The sequence below is a fragment of the Nomascus leucogenys genome, chromosome 8 (genome assembly GCF_006542625.1).
Source record: "Nomascus leucogenys isolate Asia chromosome 8, Asia_NLE_v1, whole genome shotgun sequence".
Lineage (NCBI taxonomy): Eukaryota > Metazoa > Chordata > Mammalia > Primates > Hylobatidae > Nomascus > Nomascus leucogenys.
This window is the reverse complement of record NC_044388.1, coordinates 22,611,405-22,635,413: the sequence shown is the minus strand read 5'-3', so window position 1 is coordinate 22,635,413 and position 24,009 is coordinate 22,611,405. Positions and strand designations below refer to the sequence as shown.

General features: G+C 36.8%; 1 protein-coding gene across 7 annotated transcripts in view; it reads left to right on the top strand.

Moving 5' to 3' along the window:
* TBC1D5 (TBC1 domain family member 5) overlaps positions 1-24,009 on the top strand; it is a 581,319-nt gene that overhangs the window by 423,938 nt on the left and 133,372 nt on the right. For all 7 annotated transcript variants that reach the window (XM_030816874.1, XM_030816879.1, XM_030816878.1 and 4 more), the window contains one exon: positions 10,895-11,037. In XM_030816874.1, the coding sequence (XP_030672734.1) occupies positions 10,895-11,037 (143 nt within the window). The remainder of the gene's footprint in view (positions 1-10,894; positions 11,038-24,009) is intronic.

The following is a 24,009-nucleotide window of genomic DNA, read 5'->3' as shown; positions in this document are numbered from 1 at the left end:
GGTTTCACCGTGTTAGCCAGGATGGTCTCGATCTCCTGACCTCGTGATCCGCCCACCTCTGCCTCCCAGCTGTTTATGCTTTTAAGAGGTAAATACCTGCATAAAAATGCCTGTATGTTATATAAGAACATTGGCTACCCTTGGGAAGGTAGTTTTGCTGTTGGGAAAGGGATTTGGGTTGGGAAGGAAAATTACTTCTTATTGTACATCCTGTTATACCTTTAAGTTCTTTTTCGCCATTTGCAAAAAAAAAAAAAAAAAAACCAAAAAAAAAACCTGTAGATTAGCAAAAGAATAACTCCACATAGTTTCCATTTTAATTCACAGACAGTAAAAGAATTAAGGAAGTGAGAAAGATAGTGAGATAGGAGGCTATGGTGAGAGAGCAGTGCTTCAGAAGAGATCACGGATTTGGAGCATCTCAGCACTAGAACTCAGCCACAGTAACTGGTAGCTGATGTGGAAAGGAAATGAGTGTGTTGACAAAAATAAATTTCAAGTGTTTTATGTGATGGTTCTGCTGCTTCATATTTGAGTTGGTTTACGAGCAGATTAATTTATGAGCATATTATAAAACCATGATGCCTTCAGTAAACTAAACTTCACTGAGTTTCTGTTCTCTCCGTTAGCCCGAAATACAATTCTAGACCTCATAAGTCTTTCTAAAATTGGCTGACCAAAAGTGGCAATTAATTTTTCTTTGTAAGTTCTTATAGTTTCCTTAATGAGTTTCCCTGAAAAGAAGCCCTCTAAATCTTGTAGGTCCTATAGCTGTAATTACCGTTGTATTTTAACTGGGGTACTCATGAACTAGCAGATTGCGATTCATCAAAATAAGTCTTTCAGAAAGTATCATTTCTTCTACCCAGAACAACCCAACTACCACACAGATGACATAGCAATAGTAGATACTATGCATTCCGAATCCTGTGATTCTCCACGTTAATGTGGAGAGGCGATTTTAAAAATACGTAACTGAATTAACTATCCTTTGGAAATTAGAGAAAATATAAAAGAATAGAAAAAACACTGGGCTAGTTGTTACAATATCATTGTAAAATCTGCCTTTGGATGAAATGTGACCTCAGGTTGCGCCATGTTCCTTTGTTGATATATCTGTAAAATGCCTTTTCCTGCCCAGCTTCTTTGGGTCAATGATTACAAACTGGGGGCTGAGCAAAGAAATCACCTTTGTATCTCTGAAACATGCAAGAATTTTTCCCCCAAGTGGTTCTAATGCATGTATTCCACAGACCATTTGCTCTTATAGAGTTCAGGCTTATTTCAAGATCAAATGTGGTAGTACTTTTGAAAATCAAAAAATTGATATAAACGCATGGTATTTGCCATTATCAGAAATTGTGTATGATTATTTTAAAACATTGAGTTGTGATCTTCTGTGCATTAAAAATACATTTTCCTTGGTTATTATATATTTGTCCTTAAAAAAATTATATACACATACATATAATTGATTGTAAAGTTGTTTGGGCATTAAATTTAGCTATCAGACAGGGATAAAATGGAGCAGCCAATCCCCTGCTTAACTCTTTTGTTTCCATTTAGCTTTCACTAGTAGAAAAGGTCATTTATGACATTTTGAGCTGGACTTCTAGATTTCCAACCAAACCCATATTCTCGAAGTAATGAATGTGGTGGGATTGTCTGCCCTTTCCCTTCATGGCTCCTTCATAGTTTCCTGTTTCCCTCCCTGTCTCTCCCTGCCTTCTTGCGAGTTACCTGGGCCCCATGCAGATACATTCAGCTCTTGATTATCTGCATTAATGGATAGTAACTGGGACGTACATAATCCCAGATGGTGGATAATCCAAAAACCGTTAATACTTGGCTTTGAAATGTATTTAGTAATGTTTTAAATTGTTTTTACCTTTCTAATTATATGTTGCTATTCTAATTATATGTTGCTAATGTTGCCATTAGTTTGCATTCCCCGAGTACATCCTAGTTGCTTGGGGGATTTAGTGTGGAAGGGGCACAGAAAAATGCAGAGTAACTGTGGTAAACCAGATTGATAGGATTATTTTTGAGTTAAAATTTTATTTTGAGTAATTTTTTCCAGTTAGTGATTAAGAGTTGTCAGCATGGCATTCAGTCTATGGCCTAGCACAGTACCTGCCACACTGTTGAAGTTTAGGAAATATTTGTTAAATGAAGATTCTCAGTGTTTCATACCAGTCTTATGATCAAATCAGGGCTGGCATGAGCCAGGAAAAGAAGTTAGTGAAGAAAGTTCATCTCCCCCAACCTCAACCTTTCCACCCTCAGGTCAGTGAAGATGAGTATTGCCAAGTCATGGGCATTTTCCCAAGATAGTGCCTATTTACAGGCTGTTTGGCCAGCTGAGCCACACAGAATAGCTCCTCACTAGCAGTGCCTTAACACAGTGAGCCTTCAAGAAGGGAAATATGCTGTTCTTTTAAAATGCAAGAACGATACTTTGAAATGGGCACATGGAAGCTGAGAATTCCTTTTAGTAGACTATAACTTTCCATCATAATACAAGCATCCACAATAACATAAACATAAATATAGAGCAGTTCTTAACCTAAGGTCCCTAAGGTCTCTAACTCCTAAATTGGCTTTCACTTGAGTAGATATGATATGGGGATGGGTGTGTGTATTTTTCAGAAGAGAGGGCTCATACGCTTGATTACATTCTCAAAGGGGTCTGCAACTTCTCTCTACTGATGAGTGGAATTTCAGTTTCACTATTTTATACTTTTCATGAAATGTTTGAAAGTGAGAAACAAAACTCCCATGGCCACTGCCTCACAAACTTGTCTCCATTTGGACTTCAGAACGATCAGGGAAAGTAATTTTGTAAATTTCTCTAACTATAGTTCGTTCTAAGCTGGGGACTGGCATAGGCTGAGAAGCCAAGGGTGTATGTTGAAAGACTGAACATGCAAATGGGCAAGGGCAACACTATATGTGACAATAGAACTCTGACCCAGATAAGATGCCCCAGAAGCCAAACTACAACCTTTGCAGCAAAATCAGTCCAGAACAGTTAGGCCTTGGTCAGTCGCTGCTAACTTCCCTATTTTTGCCCTACTTTCTGCTTCCACCACAGGACCAACCTAGAGAAAGCCAAATATGTTCCCCAAATCAATCATATATGGTGCCCCACCTCTAGTTAGCCCTCTGCCATGCCTACAGCCTTCAGTGGGGCATACCTGAAGCCTCCCCCAACCCGCCCCCCACACCATGAAGCTTTATCTTTCCCCTGGCTACTTTGGATTATCTTCCAAACACAAGTAATGGTAGCTGAACTCTCTTGCTATTGCAAACTCTGAATAATTTAACCTTTGCTTATTCTCATTTGGGGGTCTTCATTTATTTCCACTTTGCATTGAGATTTGAGAGTTTCCAGGTGAACTCCCTTAACCTGAAATCTCTCTTCCACCACTACATCACAGAGCTGATGGTAATATCACTGGAGAAATGTTTCTTGGAGTTTAGCTCTTTATTTCTCCAGGAATAGCATTTCAAATGCATGTTTTATTTTAGGGATATTTAGACCCACATAGTTGATAGTGTTGAACCTTAGACTTAGAATGGTTCACTGGTAACACAGAATAGAGGAACACAAAATAGATGACCATTCAGCCACGCTCCCAGTATCATGGGGCTTCTACATGGGGAGTAGGCAAATGCCCTTTTGGGCCTGGCAGTTTTGGTATTATCTCACTTCTGTCACCCTCACATTTGTATCCCTACTTTTTATTGGGTCATGTTTTTATAATAGTGTTTTCCTTGAAAATAAAATATATATAAATTAATACAGATAGAATTCTAAGAGAAATTTGGCTATGGATACTTTGTGTCCCAGTCATTAAATGTGTGCGTGATGGCCATTGGCTGAATGGTTAGACATGTAGAGTGAGCCAGTTTGAAGACACACACTCAAGAGTAGGCTGAGAAGATGCAGAGAGAAACCAGAACTTCCTATGTATGGGTCTTATAGTTTGGTTCCCACACCAGCAGCATCAGTATCTCCTGGGAACTAGTTCAAAATACACATTATCTCTGGGCACAGTGGCAGATGCCTGTATTGACCCCACCTTAAAAAATGATCAGGCTCCCATTAAATCTGTGTCAGAAAACTTTGGGGATGGGTTCTAGCAATCTGTGTTTTTACCATCCCTCCAGATACCTCTGCTGCATGCAAAAGTTTCAGACCACTACTGTAATTAGAAGAGCCATCCAATAACTTTTGCATTTTCTCTCCTCATGGAGTAACATTTTACATGAATGCATGGCAGATTTTAGGAGCCCTGACAGCCTGAAGCCAAAATATCGGCAGGAAACAGGAATCTGTCACCTTGTCCAGTGCCTCTCAAACTTGTACGTGCAGATCACCTGAAGGTTTTGTTAAAGTGAAGCTCTGACCCAAGAGCACTTATACTGGGGGGCTGAAAGATGCATATGTAACAAGCTGCCAGGTGGTGGTGCTGGTCCTAGGATTACACTTTGAATAGCAGGGTCCTAGGAGACCACACACCCAAGCTGAGGAACATTGGAGGTATGGGCATGCAGGGAACTAGAGTTCAGGAAATGAAAGGGGAAGGTTCCTGAGAGGTTAGGAGGCTTTTATAAATTCCTACATAAATCTCATCACTTACTGCTTAGAATGTATGTTCAGGGATCTCCACAGAGAGATAGGGGAAGCCCAGGGAGAAGACTGATAAGCAGCTAGGCATCCTGTGAAAGGTCCAGCCTGTAGGCCCAAGATCAACATCATCTGTGGTCAAGAAGAGCTAACTTGAGGAAAAAGATTGATATTAATTAAATAAACGTTTTTAACCCCCTACTCTATGCCTCATACAAAATAACCCCCAGGATCCTGTGATCTGCTGGAGAAGAGAGAGAAACCAAAACAATATCCGTAACTTAACTATTTAGCTGAGATTTGTTTATCAGTGCCTTTCTCTGGAAAATGTAACTGGGAGCAGTAACACTATTAGGTGTGAAACCTTCAGACATCAGGCCTGGGCAAAGCAGTGTCCTAAACCCTGAGCTGCAAGACAGGGTCAGGGCACTTTCTGGAACAGGAAAGAAGAGAAAGAAGAGAAGGCCAGTGAAAATTAACCCCAGAGGGTACTTAAAGCTGTGGGTTAGAGATAAGAGGTCAAAGGCAGTAAGACACCCTGCTGCTGTTTAGGAATGGATTCCGTCTGACTCTTTTAATAGGTACCCATCTGTGGATTTTGGCCATGTCCCTTTGAATAACAGGAATTCTATTTCCAATATAATTGTTGTTGGTGAGATTGACTGCTTATGGAAGCATAATGACTGTGGTCTTACCTTCATCCCCGAATAGATCCTGATATTTCTCAGCTTAGTGTTACATCTCATGTCAGTTCTTCCAACAGTATGTTATAAATGTATTAGGAGATTTATGCAGAGGAAGTCGAAAAGTGCTATTCACTGTAGTTAAGATCCATCCCATTGGTATTTGAAATGTCTGTGATGGTTTCAAAAAATAAAGTCACACATGTTTTATTTTTTAAAATGAGTTTCAGATTACAGAGGATAGGAGTAATTATTTTTAGCAAATCTCTATATGCAATTTTAGAAAATTTATTTGATCATAATTTCCTTTCCTGAAGGTAAAATGGTAGAGCAAAGCCTATTTACAAACTTTCTAGAAGTAAAAACTGTCTCTGGTGTGAATAAAAAACAGTTTTCATGGAGCCTAAAATTCATTTTCCCAACGTGGCCAACAACTGCACATTAATTCTTTGTATATTTAATTCATACACAGCAGTGGCTTCTAAGTAATTTTCTCAAGGAGATACCCAGTAGCTTACTTGTGATGGAACCCAAGTAAGTGATAGGGCAGAGAGGTTACTTCTCAGCAGCTTTTATCCCCATAGTCCTCTCCTGTCAGGGCTAAGATTCCAACTGCTCCCTAGTTGGAATGGACAAGAGGATTCTCACAGAAAGTGCATCCTGTTCATACAACTATAGCTGTATTAGACTATTACCATCATGCATTATCTTTATTGGAATTTCCTGGTAAATTATATATGCTAAAGTTACTCAGTCCTTGAAGTACCATACTTGTAAGCCAAACAGCAGGCATACATCTGAAAAAGGTATGTGTGTATGAGAGAGAGAAAATGTTCAAGCATCAAAAGCGTATCATATTATGGTCATCTTCTGTACCCAACATTTTCATGATCATCTTATATCCCTGGAAAAACATAGATATACAAGGCTCTACTTTCCATTCAGACTATTTTTGCAAAGGCATATTACAGTTGTTCTGACAAAACAGCTTCAAACACTTGCCAAGGAGAATAAATTACAGTAGGAATGGGTGGTAATTATTAGGAACTTATTTTTGGAATAAGAAACCTTCCTTAATAAAGGGCTATGTACTGTCCACTGAAAGGAAGAGAGAATTTTCCCAAAGTCAAAAATACACTTTTAACAGTTCATGTACATATCCTTTGGGGGTTAAATTAGGTTAACATGTGTTCCCAAAAAGGCAAATTCAAGCTGGGTTCAATCCACAGATTACGAAGAACACTTAGAAAGCATATTGGAATTCTTTAGACAAGGATTCAAATATATCCTCAAGGCATTCAGATACCAAATATTTTTTAAAGACCTAATTGAAATAGTTGATTAGATAAAAAATTTACCAAACAGGTAAGCATCCTTCAATAATGTATTCTGCAGAGCCCTTAGAAGACTAGTAAGTGTAAAATTGGAATAAAATTATTTATTTTGGGCTTCCATTTTTTGTGACTGTTTTCTAAAGAAGCTCAAATTAAATATGAGAATGGCTTGCGACCCTAAATATAATGAATTCAGTGTTTACTTGCAATTTTAAGACTGTTTTCACAGAGTTGATATAAAGGAGAACTCAGGGTGTATTAATTTCAAAAGAACTGAATACAAAGAAACCCAATATAAGAGCCTAAAATCAGTCAAAGAAGTACCCAAGCACAGAGATAAACATTTTTGCCTTGCTTTTTTCTTGAATACTAATACAGAACTTGGATTCTGTGTTTATCCCGTAACAGGCATAGATTATTTAAAAATTGTTAGCTTTTAAAAATACAAGTGAACAGAAAGCAAAACACAAAATTGGTATCATTGAGCAAAAATCTAACATTGCTTGTTTGTGTAAGAATGCTCACCTAGTGGTATCATTTCATCATCACAGGTTACTCAAGATGCCCTTACAATATGTGTTAAATTGAATATAGCATTTATACATTACTTGTTCTTGTAAAGTTACTATGCCCATATCTCACTAAAGAGCCATTAATGGAAAAGAACAGGGAAATGAAGACCTAGGATTTAATTTTGTTTCTCTGTATATAACCCACTACAGCCAAGTTGGATTAAGGCTATGTTTATTTAAAGCTCAGTCAAATTGGTCCTTTTCATAAACTCATTGGCAAAAATGAATTTCTCTTGGTGTTTCCATGGGTCATTCACCAAGCAGTAACACCAACAGTAGTTACTGTTCCCCTGGGAATAGCAGCTTAATTACACAGAAATTTAAAATCGAGTATAGTGGTATAAATGCAAACATAGAGACTTGTCCTGTCTTTCGGTGTTTATTATTAAATTTAATACCTCAGATACTCTTTTCTGTTTCTGCAGATCTTAATTACTAAGTAGATATGGTAAAATATGAATTATCATATTATCACAAGTGATAAAATATATATGGTTGTGAGCATGGCAGTCTGCAGGTGTAACATACATAAAGCAAGATTGATAGTATAAAGCAATTAAACTGAAGTTATCTTTAAGGGGAAAAGGTTTAATGCTACCCTTAAGTGTAACAAACTCTCACTAAATATTTTTAACTGCAATAAAAGCATGTTAATTGTAGGAGTGACTTCTTTACAAGACCTCATTTCTTAGAGTAAGTTTTTCTTTCCAAAAATATAAAAGCTTACTGAAATAATTTCTATTACTAACTCATTCTGTAAAGAGCTTTTTCCTTGGCTTTTAAGCTCAATGAAGAAAGCTGAAAATAGCACAGAAAATTTGTGTGTTGTGAATATATATATAAGAACTAAATCCAATTGGGATAAAATGATGAAGTTATTGATAAGGTCGTTGTTGGTCCCAAAGCATTCCATTAGTTATATGCTTCTTCTTAAATATTTTGAGAATTTGGCCTGGATTTTCTTATAATTATATATAAAATAGAAGAGACGGCATTTTACTTTAATGTCCTCTCATGTACGACTTATTAACAGTCTTTTTATAAAAGAAACATGCTAGGCATCTAATGATAAATTTTTTTCTTGTGTGTTTTTGGTATTTTTTCTACCTCCTGGACTATTTTTGTGCCACCACTAACAAGATCAATGCCTGTACTTCCAAATTAGCTATCCCATTGCTTCTCAGCAAAGGTGGCTTTACAGTGGGGTTAACAAGACTTCTGTCAATACATAAAGCACTTAGCAAAGTGTATAGAGGTCTTTACAAAGAACTTTCTGGATCTCTCTCTCTCTCTTTCTCTGTTTCTGTCTTTCACATGCACTCACACACACAGGATTTGGTCCTTGCCCTGGAATTATATAGCAGTGTACTTGGCAAGGTGCTTAAAGAGTGAAGCAATATGAAAGATTTATAAAGCAGCACATTGTAGATAATACATTAAAAAGTGCTAAAGACGTGTATTGTGTGTAGTTTTGGAGATATTAACTATGTGAACAATTTGACATGGAAAATAAAGATGTATTTTATTCAGTGTAGATTACTAGATGTTTGCAGTTAACCTTCCTGACTGCTGCAGTGAAGATCACTGCATATGTGTATCTTCAGAGTCAAGAAGGATGCAAGAGAAGTTTGAGGAATAACTGGGCAGTTTGTTGTAGAAATAATGGGTATAGAAATTATTTCTAGGAAATGGGCTACTTTGGTTTTTTTGTTGTTGTTCTTAAAGCACTATCTGTGATGAAATCTAAGATGTGATTGCTGATAAGAAAATGGCAAGAATTTGAGCTGTAAGGAAAGAGGGGGAAGATTGTATTCCTAACTGTAGTTGTGTATTAACCTTCATCTTCTTTCCTCATTGATGGATTTTTCTTCCAGTTGTGTCAGCCGAATAACTGTAACCACATTCTACATGTTTTAGTCGTTTATGAATGCAAACATTTGTATCGGTTAAAAATCCTTTGAACAAGGGCCCAAAATGGTTTAGTTCATGTACTTTTTTGCTGTGCCCATCTCTGGTTCCCCTGGTACTCTTTGCAAGATCAGTTAATTCTTTGTAATTAAGAATAGCAGCCTATTTAATTTAGAGATGTTTTTGTACTTCTTGGAATGGTAAATATTAGCATTTGTAATTTGAAAGAATTAGAAACGTGTGGAGAAGTATTTTTTTCCTAAGCCATGTAAACACAGCCATGTTAGACAAAAAAAAAGTTGTGTTAATCACCCCTCATTTTATTAATAGTAGTGGAGTAAAAATTGAAAATTATAAAAGATAAAAATTATAAAAGACATTGTAACATTTTTTAAAATTGAACATTTAAAACATTTCAAATATTTTAAAATGGAAAATTATAAAAGATACTGTGACATTTTTAAAAAGATAAATATTACTTGGGCATTTAAATTTTTTATACTGAAAAATTGAGTAATTGATGTAGTTGAAAATATAATCTAATTATTCTATTGATTAATATGAGAATGTGAATAAAAAAACTTTAGTGTTCAATCACATGGTTCCTAATAAACTATGATACATATTTGTGAGTATACAGTATTTTGTCACATCTTTGATTTCTCCTTAAATATATTGCTTTCTGAGGAAAGTGTTTGAATTTTTTTTGCCTTGCTTTAAACCCACAAATGGTTATATTTGGTTTCAAATTTACATAGAATTAACATCTCTTAACTAATTTTTAAAGGATTTATTCTATACTATTTGATGGTGCTAGGAATTTGGAATTTTTAATTCCTTGCTATTTGCTAGAATCACATAGAATTCTAGCTGAAGTCCTTAGAAAAAAAAAGACTTATGTAAGGCAATTGTAGCCATGTCATGTAAAATTAGAGGTAAATGAATAAAAACATCAAACCAAATTTTTTTCTTATAAGAATTAGATATAGTTTAGCATTTATTGAAAGTCTAAAGTGTCACTATTTATTATGTACAATTATATATAGATGTTGCTTAGTATTCACATTAGCTGCTTATGTTTACTCTGTGGCATAGATACTCATTTTCTAGATAATAGAAGTAAGTTTGAAAAGCACTCCTTGAAAGGTAGTCTTACTGATCAGGTATATCTGTTGCAAAGCTAAAAAAAAATAAGTATTACTATATCCTTCATTTGAAATAACTGTCTATGCTTGACCAAAAAAATGGATATCTACTGACCTTTTCCCACACTTAATTTTAAAATGAATTATTTTAAATAGAAGTGAGATGTGAGAACGCAGTTTTCTAAGTTTCTATCGGATTTGTCATATAAATATTTGCAGAAGGGAAATTAACAACAACAGAAAATCAGTAGAGATCATGAAATTTTGGAAAATTTTATTTTTAACTTAGAACCTTACCTATGACTACCAGACTACTTACTAAACATTCATTTTTTCTTCACCTTTTGGGAATTTGTGATTTCTGTTAAATATGAAAGATTTTGACTTTTTTCATATATATGTATAATACTTGTATATATAATAGTATTTAATGATTATGGCCTAGTTATACAATTATAAAATTCATTTGAAAGCTTAAAATTTAGATTTTATTATATTTTTGATATATAATATTTGCTCACTGTGTTCAGTTAATAGTTTTTCACAGTTACTTGAGAAAATGATCACTCTTTATTCTCAAAAGTACTGTCTTCTGAATTTTTGTTTTGTTTCTTTCCAGAAGGTGGGTGCGGCTGCTATTTGGACGAGAGTTCCCCCTGCAGGACCTTCTGGTGGTCTGGGATGCCTTGTTTGCAGATGGCCTCAGCCTGGGTTTAGTAGATTATATCTTCGTAGCCATGTTACTCTACATCCGAGATGCTTGTAAGTATTAATGACCTTTCTTACATTTGACTAGGTACTCCTGATTTTCAAAAATGTTTTGCCTTTTAAATAGACTTGGTGTTTTATTATTTGATTTACATGTACCTCAATTTTTATAGTAGGGTAATATATTGAAATTTCAAAGGAATATACTAAACATCCCTTTTGTGGGTTAACCGTGTACACATTGGGAGATGTGAGTTATTTTATCCTGAGAGAATTAGAATATTCTTCAGAACCATTTTTCTAAAGACTTTACTCCTGCTTTAATCTCCTCATTACACACAGTTGTGAAATGCATATATAAAAGCAAGTATTTGAGATATGTTTAGAGCTCCACCTTCTGACAGGTAGGGAATATTCAAGGATATTTATCAGGAGATTGGAATTATTTTTATAATATCAACACCTTGCCAATAAAAAAAATACATTTAAAGGTATTTTAACTTTCTTCCAGTTATATTTTAGAAAAATATATTTCTCAATACAGTGCTGAATGGTAGATGTGTTCCCATCTCCTCAGATGTATGTTATGGTGTCTGTAATAGCCAGAAAGCCAGTGTCTAGCCCTTTCGAATAGTCTGATAGTCCTTAGCTTGAAGAAAATATCGGTGTGTATTTTAAATTTCAAAATACTTTAAATTGTTCTCCGTCTCAGAGAAGTAATCAAAAGTTCACACAATAAAACTTCTTAGCCAAAATATAATTAGGAAAAAGTGCACAAAATTATGTGATTGAATTAGGAAATAGGTAGCTAACATAAAGTGAGACTTTGTCAGAAGAACATACACTTTTTAGAATCATTTATAATTGCGACTGTTAAATTGTTATGTGGTTCTCTTTTTTTGTTCATTGAATACCAGTTGTGCCAGATGCTCTTGTTATGCCTCTAGTAACACTAATTTTCTTTAAAATTTTAGATTATACTTTTTTAATTTCCCAAAATTACTTAAATAAGTGACAGGAGCACCACATTTTATCCAAAAAATGTAGATTTTGTTCTGTGCCTCGAAGGTCAAATAGTTTAGGTTTTCTCAAAGTGAACGTTTCCTCCTTCTGAGCCAGATCTAATCATTTAAGACCATGGAAGTCGTAAGAGGAAACACCAGGAAAGTAGAGAAAGATATTTGAGTAGATTTGATGGATACTGGATTTTATGATATTCAATACTAACCTCTAAGTTGTATTTTTTAATATAAATAATAATAAGAGGAATGAGAAACCTCTTCTAGAAAAAAAAATGCTTTGGATAATATTTATGCAAAACTTTCCAAATCAAACAACTGCTGAAAAGTATTATGATTTTCTGTAATTGTAAACAGTTTACGATTTGCTCTTTTTTGACTTTGGCACATTACCACCATATATTTTTAATTTAATCATTCTGTCTCCTATTCTAAGACCTACTTTTATCATTTCATAAAACATGGCAAATTTTTTGGCAGCTGAAGTCCTTACACATTTTTCGTCTTTTCACTGATGACTTTATAAAACATAGAAAAATACAGAAGTAATGAAGTGTTTTATTTATTTCAATATTTAACCCAACTTATTTTAGTTTTGTTATTGAAGTCTGTAACAGTGGATGAGATCTCCTAAAAATGGAATGAATATTTGTCAGGTATTTACAGATCACTGCTCCTGTCCTCAAGAAGCTTACCAACTAGTAGGGAAGACTGACGTAAATGATTTCAAATGAACATATTTGGTACTATAGTTGGGATGTGGACAGGTAGTGTGGAAACTTAAGGAGAGGCACCTAGCTCCCCTCTGGGCTGCTGTGAGTCAGTAGAGAAAATTGTGCAGGTGTTGGCAAGCCAAATAAGAGGATCTGCATACAAGGCAGAAGGAACAGCATGAACAAAGGCCTGGAAGTGAAAAGCAGCTTATTAGGGATGTGTATATTAATGTGTTTCTATAAGCTGTTTGGTATTATTAGAGTACAAAGGGAGAGAGAGACTAGCCGCAGGTTATGAGACTAAAGAAAGAAACAGGAGGGTCATGGTGACAGTCTTCCTATGGTAAGTAATAGGGAGCTATTGAAATGTCCAAAGCAGAAATGTGATCACTTGTAGATCACTTTAGCAGAAATGGGGAAGATGAAGTCAAAGGAGACAAGAGCAAGGGCATCAGATAACAGTTGTGATGGTAGTTCAGGAGAAAAACAGTGGATCAGAGAACTATTCAGAGCTAAAGGTAGCAAGATTTAGTGATTAAATATGATAGGAGAGGGAGAACGGGAAATCTAGAAGAATCTCCAGCTTGGAGGTATGAGTGACTGGGTAATATTTATAACTTGGATAGAAAATACAAGGATTAAGAAGTTTTGGGAATGTTAATAATTAACTGGGCTTTGACTTTGCTGTTTTGAGATATTTATAAGAAATTATAACCTAAAGATTTGAAAAATAAAGTTAAATATCAATATCAAGGCTACAGATTTAATTTTGCAAATGATTGACAGGTGTTTGTTAAAACCGTCACCACAGATGCCACCTCCAAAGAATAGGGTCACTATATATCAAAGGTTGTTTGGGATAGTCTTGGTTTACACCTGCTATCCCAGAATAGTAATTATTTGTCCTTTTTCACTCTTGAAGACATCACATTATGGTCATAAAAATTATATGGTCCTATTACCTAAGGTGGGTACATATGGAAAGAGAACATGGGCAAAGGTGAAACTGGGTTTAACATCAGCATTTCAGAGGCACCAGAGGAGAAAAAGCCAAGGAAGAGCTTAGCTTGTGTTGTAACCCCAGAGAACTGTCTGAGCCAAGCAGAGAGAAGAAGGTCAGGAGTGCCCAGGAACAGTAACACAAGGCTAGAAAAGTCCACTCATTTTGGGAACTGTGGAGGGACAGTCATTGGATACCTTCGCCAGGGTGGGTTCAATGGACTGGTTGAGCAGAAGCTGGATTATGGTGGGTTGAAGAGTGAATAGACAGTTAAGAAGTACAGTAGTCTTTTCTTCAGCTTTTTGTTGTTGGTTGTTTTTTTTTAATATATGCATTACTTTTTCAACTGAAAAGATAACTAAATAAAAACAAAGAATATGGAGATAGCACATATAGAGTGGTCTTTGAGTAAGGAAGAAGAACGATGTAGCTAGAGGACAGTGCAGGGGCAAGGAAGATTGGATGGCTGTCGTTAAACATTGGAGGCAGGGCAGAACTGATGGAGAGGTTTACTTCTCAAACCAGTCTGGGTTCCTACTTCAAGAATCAGCACTAGTTTTCCCCACCCTGTTCCATGAATTAGATCTATGAAAAAGCCAGGCATGGTGGCTCGAAACTGTAATCCCAGCATTTTGGGAGGGCAGGGCAGGAGAATTGCTTGAGCCTAGGAGTTTGAGACCAGTCTGGGACACGTGGTGAAACCCCATCTCTACAAAAAATAAAATTTGGCCGGGTGTAGTGGCTTGTGCCTGTAGTCCCAGCTACTCACGAGGCTGAGGTGGGAGAATCATTTTAGTCCAGGAGGTCAAGGCTGCAGTGAGCTGTGATTGCGCCACTGTACTCCAGAGTGTGGGTGACAGAGCAAGACCCCGTCTAAACAAAAAAAAGATCTATGAAAAGAGAAAATATCTTCTTTGTTTTGAAGCTTTCACTTGTTTATTGTCTGTTCTTCACACCCCACCCCTAATCCCTATTCCCCAGTGAGAGACAGGATTTTTGTCTGTCTTGGTTTCCCTCCCATATACCAGCATCTAGAATTGGGCCCAGGGCATAGTAAACCTCCAGAAAAATATTTTTTGAGTAAAATAATTGAGGAAATAAGGGCCCAGAGGCAGTAGAAAAGAACTGGGTCTGGAGTCCTGTGGAAGACTGGCTGTGGAACAGGAATGAAAAGCTGGTGCTGATGCAGGAAGAAAGCATTAGGCTGCTTTCACAAGTAATCCAGTTCACAGGTGGAGAAGACAGAAAATGGAGGAATTCCATATCTGATAAAGGAGGAAACAAGGTTATCCACTATGAGTGAGGGAGAGTAGGGTTAGTGGTTTGTGGGAAATGACTTGGAGATGTGATAAAGACAGCTGATGAAGAGCCAAGAAAAGCCATGTGTAGCTGTTGAAGATCCTACAGAGACAAACACTGCGAAGTGGTACCAGGCCTCAAAAAAAAAAAAAAAAAAAAAAAAGAGGTAGATAGTGATCCAGGCTTCCAAATGAATTAGGCAGGACTAAAGGGAGACAGGAGGGTAGAGGGTGTTGAGTGTATTTTAAAATAGTGGTTTAAGATGTATAAAGAGGGAAGCACAGCCAGGAAAAGATTAGGGAAAATTGAATGTATCAAAGAATTGGGTGAGGTAGAACATGAGAGAGCTAAATGCATACAAAGTTGTGGTCAGACATAAAGCAGTTCTAGATCTGCTTGGTATGGTTGAAGTACGTGAAGGGGAATTTAAGTCGCTTGAAGACCAAGGCATTGTGAGGAAACTGGGGTTTTTCTTTAGTTCTCCATGGACACATCACCAAGGATCCTAATAGGAAAAGGCGTAGGAAGAAATTTAATGAGTCTGGCACCATAGCATCAAATAAATGAAAAAGAGTGACCAAGAAAACAGCTTTTATTGAACCAGTCAATTATTCAGAGTCAACCATTCAACCAGTGTTTACCAGTATATGGTACATAGATGACAGTGATGCAGGGACATGATAGAGGCATAGAGGAATGGCATGAACTTCAAAGGAAGAAGTTTTATGAAATGATAGAAAGCAATAGTTTGGAAGCAGAATCAAGGAGCAAGGTGGTCCTCCACCTCACATCTGGAGGTTGCAGAGGCAGCAGTGACTCTGGGAGGGTGAGGCTTAGAGGGAAAGACATTGTTCCCTATAGAAAAGGATTGAGATAGAGGGGAGCAGCAGAAAGAAAAGGGATAGAGAACCAGATTGGACAGAGTTGCATGGGAGGTCAGTACTAATTAGAGGAGCTTATATTTTTGGCCATGATCAAGAACTGAGAGGAAGGTGGACAATTGGCCAGCCCCAGCTTTCCAAATAAATCACTGGTGTCAAGTTTTTATTTCATGCCAGTGGATTCTGACTCATAATGTCTTGCTGGGGCTTCCAAAGTGGGGATGTTCAGTTACACTTAGTAGTTTAAATCTCATTCATTCAACAAATCTTAAGTGAACACCACTGTACCAGGCTCTGAGCATTACATATGTTCTTTTGGAGCTACATTTGTAGGATGCTCAGAGGATGTTTCATCTGAGGGAAACTAAAAGAGACTTCCTTCCGTGATGACATTCCTTTCTTGGGGTGTATGTCTCCTAGGGATTCAGTGGATGGGGATCAAAGGGTCTATGATCATCCTGATAGTGTGCAAAATATTGTGTAGGTATGCCTTTCTCTGGGTCAAATGTCTATAGTTTTCATCAGTTTCTCAAAGGAATACATGCTCAAAAAAAAATAGATAAGATTCACTGCATCTAGTCCAAAATTCTGATTTTGTAGGCACAGATAATAAGGCCTGTTACGGGCTGAATTGTTTCCCCCCCCCCCCCCAACAAAAGATATATTGAAGTCCTAACTTCTAGTACCTGAGAACGTGACCTAATTTGGGAATAGATTGTTGCAAATGTAATTAGTTAAGATGAGGTCATACTAATCCAATATGACTGGTGTCCTCCTAAGAAGAAATTTGGCAACAGACATGCACAGAGGGAAGACAATGTGAAGGTACACAGGGAGAAGAAAGCCATGTGAAGACAGCCAGAAGCAGAGGTTGGAGTGATATTATCTACAAGGCAAGGAATGACAAGGACTTTCAGCCATTACCAGAAGCTAGGAGAGAAATAGGAAACAAATTTTTCCTCTTCAGAAGAAACATGCTGCTAACACCAGAAGCAGGAGAGGCAAGGAAGATTCTCCCCTACAAGTTTCAGAGGGAACATGGTCCTACCAAAACTTTGATTTTGGACTTCTAGCCTTCAGAATTGTGAAGCAGTAAATTTCTGTTATTTTAAGCCACCCAGTGTTTGTTACTTTGCTGAATTATATGGATTAAAATTATATACAGAAAGAAACATTGAGCAATAAGGAAATAATGTGAGAGTAATCATAAACCATTACTCCTGTAATAGTTTATGAATGGCCATACCTCCACCACACTATTTTTTAACTGACTTATTTCATATTTCAATCACTCTTGTGATTCCTTGCTTCCCCTGGCTCCACTTACCTAAATCTTACTCCTATTTTCAGGCCTAGGGCGAGGTAGCCTTTTTCCCAAATCTTTTCCTATTATTCTAGCTCTCATTGATTTCACACTTTGCAATCCTATAAGATCATAATCAGTACCACTAACTAAGTGCCACATTAGTCATACTCTATTTTACATTTTTCCGTAGTTATTGTGGGTGTTGGTCCTATCCCCTCAACTAGATTGTGAGCTTCCTTGGTACCAGAACCACATTACAATTCTTTCCTATCTCTAAAAGCATCTGAAGCTCTTCATGTGCTCAGTTAATATAGTACTTGGGGTAATGCCAGGCTAAAAGGTACCATGGAGACCTTGGAGGGGTGGATTTGTGTGCTATGATTACTAAGAAGGCAAGTGCTAGCCTCATTCTTAGAACAACTCAAATAAATAATGATTATTTGAAAATATACTTTCAGCATAGCTTCTTCAAAGAAAGCATTGCCTACTTTTAAAACTAAGTAGCTGAAGTTTTTACATCTATTTTTTATTCATTTTGTTTTTGACTAGTATCAAAAAACATGGTCTCTATTTTAAACATAACATACCTTTTGTCTTGTAAATTGCATTAATTGCCAAAACACTATAAAAAATTGTCTCTATTTTAAACATAACATACCTTTTATTTGTCTTGTAAATGGCATTAATAGCTAAAACACTGTAAATCTATTTATAGATTTTCCTTTTTTTTTTTTTTCAGAGACGGAGTTTTACTCTTGTTATACAGACTGAGTGCAGTGGTGCCATCTTGGCTCACTGCAATTTCCACCTCCCGGGTTCAAGTGATTCTCCTGCCTCAGCCTCCCAAGTAGCTGGATTACAGGAGCATGCCACCATGCCCATCTAATTTTTGTGTGTTTAGTAGAGACGAGGTTTCACCATGTTGGCTAGGCTTGTCTCGAACTCCTGATCTCAGGTGATCTGCCCACCTCAGCCTCCCAAAGTGCTGGGATTACAGGCGTGAGCCACCACACCAGGCCTAGATTTTCTTAAAAAGAATTTCTCAAATATTTATTGCCTTTTTAAATGTACTTTCTCTTTGAACACCATAAATGGAAAAGTTTCCTTCTTGGCACTTCTACTCACTTCCTGCCTTGTTTTTTCAGCCAGCATAAGCATGTTACAATACCCTACTATAATTTTCCTCTGTTTTTTTTAGGGATTTCTTTAGCCATTTCCTGGCCTGGCATGGCATGGCAGTTGTGGCCTCTTTGTGATTTCAAATATTATTCCTTTTGATTTCATTTTAGATATCTACTTATTCTTCAGCCACTGTCTGTCTGCCAGTGTTTCCCTTTGTCCTAACCCAGAATTTCTATTTCTCTATTTTCTAGTTAACAGCATGTTCAATGTCATATTGATGTCAAAATGCATTTATTTCAACTACAAATTGTATTTATTTGTCTTTTCTGGAAAAGCGTTGCTTAACAGTGATTACAAATTTTAAATCTCATGGTAATGTCACAAAGTTTTTATCAAAGCACAAATTGATAGTCTTATTTTTGAAGGAGTGTTTAACCATTTCCTGACTACTAGCTCTCTTCCTTCTGAGACATAAAATGGTGTCAGTTGTTTTTATGATTATATCAGATATTTATATTAATGTACCCTCTTATAAACACCGTTTATACTGCTTTATATCTTAGTTTAACAGTCTCCTCAAGTTTCACTAACAAAGGCTGATATACCATTGTACCACAATGTCTGTTATTTTAGGTTTTTTAATGTTTCCTTTTTTAAAAAAATTGAATTATTGAATTGGATTTTAAGAAAGGTTCTAGGTTCAGCACAAAACTAAGTGGAAAATACAGTTTGCATATACCCACTCCCCCAGATACCCATATTCTCCCCCACTATCACCATCCCACATCAGAATGATACTTTTTTTTTTTTTTTTTTTTTTGAGACGGAGTCTCGCTCTGTCGCCCAGGCTGGAGTGCAGTGGCACAATCGCTGGAGTGCAGTGGCACAATCTTGGCTCACTGCAATCTCCGCCTCCCGGGTTCACGCCATTCTCCTGCCTCAGCCTCCTGAATAGCTGGGACTACAGGCGCCCGCCACTACGTCCAGCTAATTTTTTGTATTTGTAGTAGAGACGGGGTTTCACTGTGTTAGCCAGGATGGTCTCCATCACCTGACCTTGTGATCCGCCCTCCTCGGCCTCCCAAAGTGCCGGGATTACAGGCGTGAGCCACCATGCCCGGCCAGAATGGCACATTTTTTACAGTTGATAAACTTGCATTGATACAGCATTATTACTCAAAGTTCATAGTTTTACATTAGGGTTCACTCTTGTGTGTTTGGACCAATGTATCCATCATTATTGTATCATACATACAGCAGTCCCTCCTTATCTGCAGTTTAAGTTTCCACAATTTCAGTTATCTGATACCAACCAAGATTCAAAAATATTAAATGGAAAATTCCAAAAATAAAAAAAACTCCTAAGTTTTAAATTGTATCCCATTCTGAGTAGCATGATGAAATCTGTAGCCACCACACTCTGTTCTGCCCTGGACATGAATCTTCCCTTTGTCCAGCATATCCACATTGCATAAGCTGCCTGCCCATTAGTCACTTAGTAGCAATCTTGATTATTAAAGCAACTGTTGTTGGTATCACAGTGCTTGTGTTCAAGTAACCCTTGTTTTACTTAAAGCCTTGAAGCTTAAGAGTAGCAATGCTGGCATATTGTTATAATTGTTCTATTTTATTATTAGATATTGTTACTAATCTTTTACCATAATTTATAAATTGCCTAACTTATAAATTAAACTTTTATCATAGGTATGTATGTATAGGAAAAAGCATAGTACATATAGGGCTGGATACTATTTGAGGTTTCAGGTATCCACTGGGGGTCTCGGAACACATCCTAAAAATCCTCTGTGTTCTGCCTATTCATCCCGTCTCCCTCTAATTCCTGGAAACTACTGATCTTTTTACTGTCACAGTGTCATATAGTCAGATGAATGAAGTCTGTATCCTTTTCAGATTGGCTTTTTTTCCTTAGCAATATGCAGTTAAGTTTCCTCTTGAGTCTTTTCATGGCTTCATGGCACATTTATTTTTAATGCTAATATTCCATATTCTGGATACAATACAGATTGTTTATTAATTCACCTACTGAAGGACATCTTGGTGACTCCCTCATGTATAAGTAAGACCTCCATCCACTTTTCTCCTTCCATACATCCCATTTCTCCTTGGTGCCCCTGCCATAGGAGCCACTCAGTATCTGCCTTTGTTTGCTTCCACACCTAAAGTCTTCCATTTTAGCAATTATCACAGCCCTTAGTATGTGTCATTATTATCAGCCCTACCCTAGGTTGCAATTAATTTTATGTTTCTCTTCCACTAGAATGTGAGAGAAAGTTGAGATTTTAAAAATTCTTTTCATGTCTTTAGAACTTAACTCAGCATTTTAAATAAAATAGCTGTTTAATATAAATACTAAATGAGTGAATACAGTCCAACACACAAAAAAGATATTGTCAGCACTTCTTAAATACCTTGTGTACTTCAGCCATTTTTACTGACAATGTATATTTCTGATTAAGGCACTAAAAATCACAAAACACAATGAAATAAAGTATATGTATGTCTATTTTCAGATATAACTAATTCCCAACCTATGGTTTTCCTTCATTTCAATTTAAAATTAAGAGAGTCAAATGTATGAATCAGGCTTACTGATTATTTTCTAAATCTTAATCCCCACCAATTTTTTCAGGCTTCATTTCTATGACATTTTACAGATGCGGAGGTAGAACTTGGGCTTTGATTCTGAGTACTTACCTTTAATTACTACAATAGTATTCACAGTTTGCATTAAAAGACTTTGTTTTGGCCAGGTGTAGTGGCCCATCATGCCTGTAATCCCAGCACTTTGGGAGGCCAAGGCAGCAGGATCACTGGAGCCCAGGAGTTCAAGACCAGCCTGGGCAACATAGTGGGTCCCCCATCTCAATTAAAAAAAAAAAATTAGCCAGGCATGATGACACATGCCTATAGTCCCAGCCACTAGGGAGGCTGAGGTGGGAGGATCACTTAAGCCCAGGAGGTCAAGGCTTCATTGAGTTGTGATCATGCTACTGGACTATAGCCTGGGTTGACAAGAATAAGATGTGTCTCCAAAAAAAGAATTTTTTTTTTTTTTTTAAGTCTCGCTCTGTCACCCAGGCTGGAGTGCAGTGGTGCAGTCTGGGCTCACTGCAACCTCCACTTCCTGGGTTCAAGCGATTCTCCCGCCTCAGCCTCCCGAGTAGCTGGGATTACAGGCGCCCACCACCATGCCCAGCTCGTTTTTTGTATTTTTAGTAGAGACAGGATTTCACCGTGTTAGCCAGGATGGTCTCGATCTCCTGACCTCATAATCTGCCCACCCCAGCCTTCCAAAGTGCTGGGATTACAGGCGTGAGCCACCGCGCCTGGCCAAGAAAATTGTTTTTACACTATATCATCTCATTTTATTTCCTCAGTCGATAAGGAGATAGAGAAGGTGGAGAAAACAGAAGCCTGTGCACTTAATTGATATCCTTCAAAGTTCATAGTACAAACGACATTCCTGAAGCTAACATGCCGTCATTCTGACTTTTCTAATACAGTGATATTTCTCTGCTAACACACTAGCCACTGGCAATTCTGCATTTATATACTTGCTTACTTACTGCCTTCCAGTTGGCAGCACTATATATTTAAACATAGAAATTACTGAGTAAAGATCTGTTATGTTATTGCTTGATCTCTTATTAAATGAGATTCTGTTTAAAGTGTATTAAGTGGGAAAAGTAACAATTGTTTAAGTCTTTTTCCAAGCCCAAACAGTGAACTATTCTGAATTTGAGATTGTCCTCTTTCCTAAAAATGGAATTAAAAGTCTCATATTATTCTGCACAAAATCTGCTAGAGTAATAAGGACTTACCAAAGAGTATCCAAGTGTTTACATAAGAGTATGTGTTGGTCTTAGGTTTCAAGGATGGTTGTTGTAGTGATTGAGTGGTGCTCAAAGAGGCAGTTGTCACAAAGCCAACTGAGGAAGAAAACCCAGAAGGACAAAATCTTACAAGGGTTTTAAACACTAGACTTAAACCACTTTTTGTGGAGGATATGACTGTGTTTTATTTTTGGCTTTCTCCAAAACTGAAGAGAGTAAAATTTTGTTGTTTCTATTTACGTTTTATACCCCAGCCTCCTGCTGACCACTTGTTTTCTGGTCCATTGGCAATCATATTTTGTTTCTTGCCATTTGTACTTAGGAAAGTCAAAATAGTAAGGGCCTTTAAATAAAGGTGAAGATGCTGCAGGCAGTAATTATGTGTTTTTTTCCTGCATGTAGTAGGCTCTCAACAAATATTTTTTTCAGAGAGCATTACATTTATTGAATGCTTTCTCTATGCCAGGTGTCTGGCAAGGCACTTTCATTACACATTGGCTTTGTTTTCAGTCAAGTACAATTAACTATAAGAAAAACTTTTTTCTTTTTTAAAAGAAAGAAGGTTTTCTTTTTTGTTAGCTCATTTTATTTTATGCTTAATCCATGATTATTTGTTTTTATATGCCATTTTATAGCTTTTTATAAACAAGAATTTATGCCTATTTCTAAATATTTGCTATTCTTGGCCTATGACACTGAGGACTTTTTTCAGTTTATACCGATACCCCTGTCATGCACTTGCTAAGAATGTAGGAAAGTATAAGACACAGTGGTGTGTGAGGCTTTCAGTCTACACAGACCCAGGTTCAGCCCTGTCTTTGCCCTTCAGGATCTCTGCGGTCTTGGCTGTGTTGTTACCTACTCTGCACTACCTCATCTATAATAGAGAGTCAATGATAATGCTTTCCTTAGGGGGAATTAGGAGGACTCATGAGACCTTTATAAAATGTATGACTAGTTTTCAGGCATATTATAGGTACTTGATAAGTGATAGATATTTTTGGGGGGTCGGGCAAGAAATTAAAGAAAGTCTGTATAAAGTTTCTTGTTTTGTGGTAGTTTTCAGTCTGTTTTATTATGTTGAGAAAGAAAGTGTATCTCAATATGAACTTAAATAATTTGAAAAAGCATTGCATATATTTACAAACATTACAATTGTAAGTGTGGTTAGTTTTGAATTATGTGTGAGTTATTGATCCACATTGCTTTAAACTTTCTCAAAACAGTTACTTTTTCTGCATATCATTACTGATTTCACTTTTGGTTTGTTTGTACCTGCTGGAGAAACTAAACCATCTCTTCAGACCACTTCAGAATAGTTGTGGGACACATAAAGGTTCAGACAGAGAAGTCAGCTCTGCCTCATGTGGAGGTAATGCTGTTCATCAAGGATGAATTGAGCAAGATGGGGAAACGTACCACATAGCAGCTGGCCCACTCTTACAGAAACCCTGTAGATAGAGTAAGCAGGATTGTCTCTATTTTATAAATGGAAGAAATAAAGTTTCAGTGAAGTTGGGCAGCTTGCCTAAATTCACCATATTATAAGTGACTAGGCCAGTGATCTAATCTAGTTCTCATTCCAAATCCATTATCTTTTCTTAGGTACTACTTACCTTTGCTTTTACCTTCCCTAAATCAACTCTTTAGAATGTGGCTTCACTATTTTATTTTTAAAGCATAAACATACTTCATTTCAAATGTAGGTAGATACCAAAACTCAATAATTTTTCTTAATCTTTCACTTCTTACCTCATGTCTCTGCCCTGCTCTGATAGAATAAACATTGGGGAAATAACAGTATTACAGATTAGTTTTTCATGTTCAATAAA